Below are 10,000 nucleotides of genomic sequence, written 5' to 3' on the forward strand. Positions count from 1 at the left end.
CATCGGCTGTTTTCAGCACCAACTTTCTCTCTCTCTCTGCTACCTGCATCATCTGAACTCCGATTCACACTGGAGCACAGCCTCCCTGGAGCTGTGTGTGTGTGTGTGCGCGTGTGTGTGTGTGTGTGTGTGTGTGCGCGCACAGCCTCCTGTCAGTAACCTAGTATCTAGTGCGGTTCTTTACTTCTTTCTTTCCTTCTCTCTCGTCATCTCCAAAACCCACCCCCAGGTGGATGGATGGATGGAGGGATAGAACAACTCTCTCTCTCTCTCTCTCTCCCTCTCTCTAACCTCCTCTTATTTATTTCATGTGGTGCTATCTTTGTGCTACGGTGTGGGATGTCTGCATGTCACTTTCTCTCTCCTCACTTTTCCTCTCCTCCTCCTCCCCTCTACTCTCCCCCTCTTTCCACCCCTCCCTCAACACCCACCCCCCTTTGTACTATTCCCAGCTTCCCTGCTCTCGGCTGCTTCTAAAAAGGGAAGTCGAGTTTAACTAGTCTCTCTCTCTCTCTCTCTCTCGCGCTCGCTCGCTCTCTCTCTACCAATTGCCCTGCGGGGCTAGCTGTGAACTGACAGGATCGCACCACACACACGCGCACGCACACACACACACACACACACACACACACACACACACACCATCGCTTTCTCCTCCTTCTGTCTGGCGTGAAATAAAGCATGGTGTGTGTACGTAGGTCGTGCCTACACACACATAGACGTGCACACAGAAATACACACAAAGACACACCACAGAGGATCACATACAGGAACACGCACACACGCACACAGACACACACACACACACACACACACACACAGAAAGACACGAAGCCGCATGTAGGGAAGAGAACACGCACACACACAGCGTCCTTGTTTGAAAACTAATGAGAAGCCAGAAGTTTGCAGAACAAAAAGTCTGCGTTACACAGCTTAAAAAAAAAAGCAAAACGTAAATGTCTATTAAATTCATTTTCTTGTCTTTCGAAATAAGAGAGGAGGCGTGTGTGTGTGTTTGACCTTCTAAGGTATCTGTGTGTGTGTGTGTGTGTGTGTGTGTGTGTGTGTGTGTGTGTGTGTGTGTGTGTGTGTGTGTGTGTGTGTGTTCCTGATGTGTCTCTGTGTGTGTTTGCGCAGAGATTTCCTTCAGGGTGTGGCAGTGTGGCGGCAGCCTCCAGATTCTGCCGTGCAGCCGAGTCGGACACGTCTTCCGCAAGAAGCATCCGTACGTGTTTCCAGAAGGCAACGCCAACACCTACATCAAGTAAGAGCCTTAAGACAAACCTCCTGATGGGTTTCCTACACCGATCCTTTAAGACACACCTCCTGATGGAGTTCCAATATGAAGTTAATTATAACGTACTGAGTTTTCACTGTGCAGACATCCTTTACTTCCTTGTTTGTCTTTTTGTGGTAAAATATTAACTTTCAATTGCTATTAGAGATAGAACTGGCGTAACTGGAACCATCACTTGGAACAGTGAAACCTTTTGGAATTGATGATTTTGAGTGTGCATGTACTTAATAGGTCACTGGCGGCAAATGAATTACTTGTGAATCTATTAAAAGATTCTGTAGCAAAGGAAGATTTGTACACTAAGATTTTGGGAGTCTCTGCCCACAGGTAGGGGTTTAGGGAGGGAGAGGGAGTCTTTCTTGCCGTGGTGCGCCAACATGGTGAGAGTTTTTATTGGAAAGAGGAACAAACAGCTAGCTAGCCAGAAGCATAAATAATGATGATGATGATGATAATAATAATTTCCGGCACAGGAGGAATGGCATTCCACTCTGTCTCGTGGTCGGCTCACAAGCCCATGCGGCGATCCCCTCTCCAAGAAACATTACGAAAGCTCCCTGCACCGAATTAGCCTAATCAGCGCTGCGTGGGCGCTTATTAGGCTGATTTGAGGCAGGGAGGCGGCCGCGGGAAAGGGAACCATGCTGTCATCTGCAGTCAGTGCTTGGTCCACCACATACCTCCACCGCGCGACTTAGGCCGGGGAGCCATCCGGCCGACAGCCGACCCCTGCCCTTGAGCGGAAGAGAAAGTCGGCCACGACCATCTGCGCCCCCGGCCTATGTTCCACCTTAGAAGTTAAAGGGTGGAGAGCCAGCTACCACCGGGTGATCCGGGCATTTGAGTCCTTCATGCAGTGGAGCCACTGCAGCAGGGCCTGGTCTGAACAGAGGTTGAAAGCTCCTCCCAGGAGGTAATAGCGGAGGGAACCGACTGCCCACTTGATCACTAAACACCCCTTCTCCACTGTGCGGTATCTCAACTCCCGCTCTGCCAGCTTGCGGCTGAGGTACAGCAGCAGCCGCAAGACCCCTCCACCTCCTGGAACAAGACCACGCCCAGCCCTCTGTCCGACACGTCGGTCTGCAGACAGAAAGAGAGAGAGAGGAGCTGCAGCGTATCTTGCATGCGGATGCAGGATGCAGTCCACGAGTATCTGAAAGGTGGCTGGGGCACCGAACAACCCAAACGGAGAACGCCGATTTTTCCATGGACTTCTGAGACAAGGGAATCTGCCAGTAGCCCTTGGTTAAATCCAGCGTCATGAAAAAATGAGCTGTACCCAGCCGGTCGAGAAGTTCATCCACCCGGGGCATCGGGTAGGCATCGAACTTTGACACCACGTTCACCCTTCCGAAGTCTACGAAGAACCAGACCGACCCATCGGGCTTACCCACCAGCATGATGGGACTAGACCAGTCACTCGTTGACTCCTCTATTACGCCCATATCCAGCATGGCCTCTAATTCCGCCTCTGCACCCTCTTGCGTTTGTGTTCAGGCACACGATACGGCCAAGAGTGCACCTTCACCCCCGAGGTTGTCTCCACATGGTGGTGTATGAGGGACGTGAGGAGGAGAAAACATTTCTCCAGGGAGGAGAAAACATCAAAGAAGAAATGCTGAAGTGCAGCCATGTCCGGCTCTGGGACAGAGAGAGAAGGTCACTTAACAGGGCCGCGGTATGATCCGCCGCTTTTTGAACCTCCGGCCCCAACTCATCCCGCTCAATAACCGGTGTGACCAGATCAACGGACACCCCCTCCCTCCATTCTTTTAAGAGGTTAAGGTGATAAATCTGGGTAGCCCTCTGCCTGTCATACCGTTCGACCTCACATTCGACCTCGCCAATCTGCTGTGTGACCACAAAAGGCCCTTGCCACTACGGGAGCAATTTAGAGCTGGGCGTAGGTAGCAACACTAACACCTTGTCACACAGTGCAAATTGTCTGAGCCGAGCCCCCCCCCTGGTCGTATAAAAGGCGCTGACATTCTGAGCCCGGAGCAAAATCTCCTGTGATAACGGCCAAATCAGCACATGTAACTTTGCTCTCAGGTCCATAACATACTGTATTTTGTTCTAACTGGTGCTAGGACCTTCCTACCAGTTTTCTTTAATTAGGTCTAGCACACCCCGGGGTCTCCTGCTAAAGAAGAGTTCAAATGGAAAAAATCCTGTGGAGGCCTGGGAACCTCCCGCACCGCAAACAACAGGGGGTCCACCCACTTGTCGCAATGACAGCTGTCGTTGTGAACAAACTTTCAAATCATTTTTTTCAGTGTTTTATTAAAGTGCTCGACCAGACTGTCGGTCTGGAGATAGTAAACCCTGGTCCAAATTGAGTGGAGGCCTGGTAACTCGTTAATTTCCCGAAGTGTACGTGACATAAAGGTAGCGCCCTGGTCAGTCAGGATTTCCTTCGGAATCCCAACTCAGGAGATGACCTGAAACAGCGGCTGCGCAGGGGCACTGCTTTGGGGTAGCAGGTTGCATAATCCACTAGGACTAAAACAAAACAATACCCGAGGGCACTGCAGTCTAGCGGCCCGATGAGGTCCATACCGAATCTTTTGAATTGGACCTCGACTATGGGGAGGGGCCTCAAAGACGGTCTTTGCGTAGCCGGAGGGTTGACTAACTGGCACTGAGGACACGCAGCACACCATTTACGCACATCTGCCCAAATGCCCGGCCAATAGAAGTGGGCCATTAACTGCTGTCGTGTTTTATCGTGACTGAGGTGACTGGCCATCGGATAAAGGTGAGCCGCCTGGAAGAACATTTCCTGGTGGCTCTTTGGCACCAACAACTGGGTTATACCCTCTCCTGTCTGAGTGTTACGACTCACTCGATATAACCTGTCCCTTAGACCCTTTTAATTACCCCCTCAAAGGCCCTGCATAGGGTGTCATCTCGCGACTGCTCCAGTGGAAAATTGTCGATAGGGAAGGTCAGGGGGAACCGGGGGACCGTCGCGCCCACCGACGGGCCCCTCCACAGCTCAGCACAGCTCTCTGATTGCCTGAGGCAGCACTGCCCTGGGAGCTGACGGCGGACAGAGAGGGGACAGCACGGGAAGGAGAGAGAGCGTCCCACAGCACCACAGGACCTGGCTGGTAAACATCCGCCCTCTCACGGGGCGGCGGGAAGAGGATTGTCTGGGAAAGTAAGGGGATGTCTCTCTACGTCTCCCCTTCGGGGCGCCGGGACGGGCTGCGGACCAGGCGAATCCCGCGTGGATCCTGTAGTCGGAAGCAGCAGGCCCCTGGACAGTCTCCTCTGGCGCAACCCGGGGAATCCTGAATGGGTCCCTGGGTCGGACGCTGATCTGGTCCTCTAACCGGATTCTGGTTGACGGTGGGCCAGCGGTCGGTCGTGGCTTGCTCCTGGGAGCTCAACCAGGCGAGGACGCGTTCCAGCTGACTGCGGAGGAAGTCCCACTCCTCTTCTAGGTCTGCCAGGCACTTCCGCAGCTAGCGGATCAGCTCTGAGGCGCCTTTCACTCGGCACCCTGCCACTCCCGAGTCCCTGTACACGTGCCACTTGTGGGAGTCTCTGCCCACAGGTAAGGGTTTAGGGAGGGAGACTTTCATACTGTGGTGCGCCAACATGGCGAGAGTTTTTATTGGACAGATGAACAAAAGGCTCGCTGGCCAGAGGTATAAATAATAATTATGATAATGATGATGATGATGATGATGATAATAATAATTTTGGGTGCAGCTCTGTCTCCTGGTCGTCTGACGAGCCTATGCACCGATCCCCTCTACAAGACAAACAATTATTAAGAATGCTCCTTGGCTCGAGCCGCACCAATCAGCGCCGGACAGGCGCTGATTGATTGGAGCAGCTTGACGGCCGCGAGAAAGTGAACCGTGCTGTCGTCTGCAGCCTGTTCTTGACCACGCCCCTTGGTTCGTCACATTGATACTTAAGTTAAAGGAATACTATGTGAAAAGTTGGTATAAATGTAAGCCTTATTTTTCAATTGAGAGTCACCCTAAGTGATTGGCATCAGAATATTTAAAATGTATGCAGTATTGCCACGTGTGGCAGTTTCGCTTGCCACATGCCATCTGAGTGGCGTATTCTTCGCCCTTCGGCACAGAGACACATGATGATGTTTCATACAGACAAGTTTATTATAGAGAGTTGGCTAGGTGGTATAAGCCCAAGAGCTGATAGACGGTATATCGTGACAATGGGCTCCTTTCCTGAGTTTGTGTGGTGATGGGGGTTTTACCTGTTGCTCGTGTGACCAACCAAGGTCAACAGGTGTAGAGCCACACTGATCCTGGGCCGCAAATACCTACACCAGATGTCGCTGCTCAAACCCCACCATCCCCACACCACACCACACAATGGGGCAATGACATCACAGAAGAAGGTGGTGGCGATTGCCCCATTGTCCAACAGTTGGCTGAAGCTGGTATCTCACTAGTGGATCAATTTAAAAGATGCTGATGATAATCCTTCAGGTTGACTCCCAACGACTGAAACAATTAGGTGTACTTGAGTTTTGCTTTGAGTTGCCTCATACAAATATAAGGAACAGGTTTGACCTGATCAGGTGGCAGATGCTGTGATTTCTGCTGCTGCAGCTACTTTAAAAAGAAGCGACGGTGACAGCATGAAAGTCAAGAGTGAATACAACCGTTAATAATAAATGAAGCTGTTTCAGAAACACAACAGTCATCCTTGATGTGTGACCGATGAAAGATGCTGCATTCCACCATTCCACCATTTTAGAAGTTGGATGATCATGACAGACATGACTCCACGATGAAGCTGTCTCAGAGATTTGTATCGGAATTGTGGGAATTACAGGCGATTTGTGATGATACACTGTAAAAAGTTGTATAATCATATGAATTGGAGTTTTTGTTTCGCCCCGAAAAATTATTTTTGTTGTCCACGCTCTACGGTACAACTTTTAACACCACAATATTTTTACTTCCGGGTGCAATACTTGGTGTCTTAAGTTTTTTAGAATTTGCAGGGTTTTCCGATTTGAGCAAAATATTTTGGAAGAAAAAGTAACTCCATATTCAGATAAAACATTATAAAACAGCCTGTTAAACGTACCTACGGTTGTTTTAATGTGATATAGTGTAAGTTGCAAAAATAAAGGTTATTTACCATTTAAGACAGTACTTTCTAAGTGCCCTGTTGTTCCTTACTGTGTATAGGGAAACTAAGCTCGACCTCCCAAACTGCACGGGACATATTTGTACATACTACAGATTTCACGGTACAGTGATATCAGCGACTTGTTAATGAATAACAGAACAAGGAACTAACCTACTGAGCCACTGCGTCCTGCTGCGACTGACATATTGAAAGTAATGACAGATGGCTCCCGGCGGCGTTCTAGCGCCACCAACGTGTCACGGTAAATCAGTGTCGAAACAGACTTAGGGCGAGCCGGGTGCCTCGACAAAATGTCATCCTATTAGGATAAGCTGTTCTCTGTGAGTTTGTTTACAGGCAGCGCGATAATCCTCTAATAGGACTAACGTACTCTGAATCCATACGAATCGACTTGATATAAATACAGCAATCAGTCAGAAATAAACGAATCGGCTGCGTTCGAAATTGAACTGTGTTGTGTTGGTACGCAGAGCAAGACACCAGCACTGCCTGGGTTCAGAAAGATGGATGGATGGACAGACATATGTACGGACGGACGGACGGATAGATGGATGAGGGATGGATAGATTGATGGACAGACGGACGGATGGATGCATGGATGGATGGATAGATATACAGGCAGGCAGATAGATAGATAGATAGATAGATAGATAGATAGATAGATAAATAGATAGATAGATAGATAGACAGACAGACAGACGGGTAGATATGTACTACTCCCTGTTGGTTGTTGCTGCAGCAACAGATCTGCTTTCGGGGAAATGATGACTTATAATTGCAGCGGTCCAGTGTTTACGACCAAACAAAGCCGGCGGTGTGTAAATGTGCTGCTCTTTGGGCTGATCAGCTCCACGCTCACTCTGCTGGCAGCGGAGGTTATGAATATGCTCCATTAAAAAACAAAAACAAAAAAAACCTGTTTAATAATTTTGATTACAACAATTATGCTGTATCCTCCCCCGCTGAGGCACGGTCCCATGACCTTGTGTGTGTGTGTGTGTGTTTGTGTGTGTGTGTGTGTGTGTGTGTGTGTGTGTGTGTGTGTGTGTGTGTGTGTGTGTGTGTGTGTGTGTGTGTGTGTGTGTGTGCATTTGTGCGTGTGTGTGTGTGTGTGTGTGCATTTGTGCGTGTGTGTGCGTATGTGTGTGCATTTGTGTGTGTGTGTGTGTGTGTGTGTGTGTGTGTGTGTTTGTGTGTGTGTGTGTGTGTGTGTGTGTGTGTGTGTGTGTGTGTGCGTGTGTGTGCATTTGTGTGTGTGTGTGTGTGTGTGTGTGTGTGTATGTGTGTGTGTGTGTGTGTGTGTGTGTGTTTGTGTGTGTGTGTGAGGTCCATAATTGGGGGGTTTCTGTCAGCGCAGTCAGGGTTCAGGGCTCGGCTCACCTCAGGTAATAGCTAATTACTACACAAATACACAAAGCAAGAGAGAGGGAGAGCGGGGTGGGGGGCTGCAGAGGTTGGGGGTGGGGGGCTGCAGAGGTTGGGGGTGGGGGGCTGGCAGCATTACAAGTCCACCAATACAAAGCTGAACTCATATTTAAACGTTCATAAAAACAGTCCGGTTTCGGTTACTTAGCGGAGTCCTGGTGCTTTCCCACCGCCGCGCCGCAACCCGTGCACCTGCTCGGCTCTGCTCTTCCCACTGCCCACTGAGCCGGGCCGGCGTGCCGCATGCCGCCGGCCTGTGATTGGTCGGTGCGGGGTCCTCGCCCCTCGAATCTTTTTCTGGCGCCCGTCTTCTTCTGTGCCTGTTTCTGCTTTTCTCGAAAATGAATCAGATCAACACAAAACCACAAGACGACGAACAAGTCAAGCGCGCAGACCCCTCATATCTTTTTTAACTCCTCCCAGACTCCTCCTACCTTCAATAACACCTCCCAGACCACACCCACCTTTAATTACTTCTCCCAGACCACGCCCACCTCAAACAACTCCTCCCAGACTCCTCATATCTTTTATAACTGCTCCCAGGCTCCGCCTACCTTCAACAACTCCCCCCGGACTCCTTCAATAACTCCTCCCAGACCCCGCCCACCTTCAATAACTCCTCCCAGACCCCGCCCACCTTCAATAACTCCTCCTAGACTCCGCCCAACTTCAACAACTCCTTCTAGACTCCTCCTCTCTTCAATAACTCCTCCCGGACTCCTTCAATAACTCGGAGGGTGTTGTCAGGCGCGTCGATCTCAACTTTTCGGAGGCTGCTGCAGGCGACGGTGTGGCAGGGGAGCTGCAACACCCCCCCCCGATACCACGCCTTTGGGTTTGGGTTCGGGAGCGACGGAGGTGAGCCCTCCCAAACGGCGAGCGATTCCCTGCGGAAGGAACTTCGGTCTGTTTTTAACCGGAGAAGCCGGGGTGGGGTGGTGGTGTGCTGCACCGCCCCGCTCGCGCGAAGGAACAGCCCCGTTAGCGGAGGCTGCGGGAGACCCTTTCTCAGTCGTCACAGATACTTTTACGCCGGTGACAGACACAGAGCGCTCCCACGTGTCCATCACCCCTGCCAGTCTACTTTGAATTTACTTTACTTTTGTCAATTATTATCAGCATTTTCATTTAATTAACACCCAAAATTGATTTTTCAAGGCTTCCACGATCCACACGCCTTTGTCATGCCGGTACGGTCGTCGGAAATTTAATGCAGGGAAAGAGAGCTGGAGGGAGGGAGGGATAGAGAAGGAGGGAGAGAGAGAGAGAGAGAGAGAGAGAGGGAGAGAGGGCGTGTGCAACGCAGACACCGTTCAGCCGATGTTCACGGGTTTAATCGCGTAGCAAATTCAATTGAATTGGGAGATGAAATTAAGATGAAGGCGAGGAGACGGACAGACGGTCTGAGGAGGAGTAGAGGGAACCAGAGACGGAGGGAAGCCGTCCGGGGGCTGGCGCCGGGAAATTAGTCACTTTCGCGCTTTCCACGCAGCAGCAAAGACATCACCCCCCCCCCCCCACCCCGCCCCGTGATACACAACATTCCCGTGGCTTTCGATGCCGCTTTTTGATGGCGAGGTTATTATCTTGAGCTTCCGTCAAAGGGTCTGTACATCATGAGACGGTGTGTCGCGTTGTTTTACTTTCATATTAAATTTCCCATTCAGGGCGTCTCACACGGAGAGGCAGGGGGCCTCTGACCCTTCTGTGACCCCGAACAGGAATAAGTGGCTTAAGAAAAAACTCCTTTTGGCATATTCTTTCCAAAACATATGGGGTGCCATAATAATAATAATAATTTATAATATAATAATATTATTATTATTATTATTATTATTATTATTATTATTATTATTGTTTTTGTTATTGTTGTTATTGTTGTTATTCATAATAATAACACCAATAATACTTTTGTTGTTGTTATTATCATTATTATTATTATTATTATTATTATAAGTATTATTATCAATAATAATAATAATCATCATCATCATTTATTATCATCATTACTTTTGCTCTTAATATTGTTGTTGTCATGATTATTATCTTTATTTAATTTTATTATCTTACAAAACCATTGATTATTATTTCTGAAAGAATATCGTGCATTTCCCTCTTTATTCAATA

The 10,000-nt window shown here is 49.3% G+C and overlaps 1 protein-coding gene across 1 annotated transcript in view; it reads left to right on the forward strand.

Moving 5' to 3' along the window:
- Positions 1-10,000, forward strand: part of galnt14 (UDP-N-acetyl-alpha-D-galactosamine:polypeptide N-acetylgalactosaminyltransferase 14 (GalNAc-T14)) — a 181,435-nt gene that overhangs the window by 150,541 nt on the left and 20,894 nt on the right. Inside the window, exon 10 of the mRNA XM_079996889.1 lies at positions 1,138-1,264. Coding sequence (XP_079853015.1) covers positions 1,138-1,264 — 127 coding nt within the window. The remainder of the gene's footprint in view (positions 1-1,137; positions 1,265-10,000) is intronic.

This window comes from Zeus faber (genome assembly GCF_960531495.2).
Source record: "Zeus faber genome assembly, chromosome: 2".
Taxonomy (NCBI): domain Eukaryota; kingdom Metazoa; phylum Chordata; class Actinopteri; order Zeiformes; family Zeidae; genus Zeus; species Zeus faber.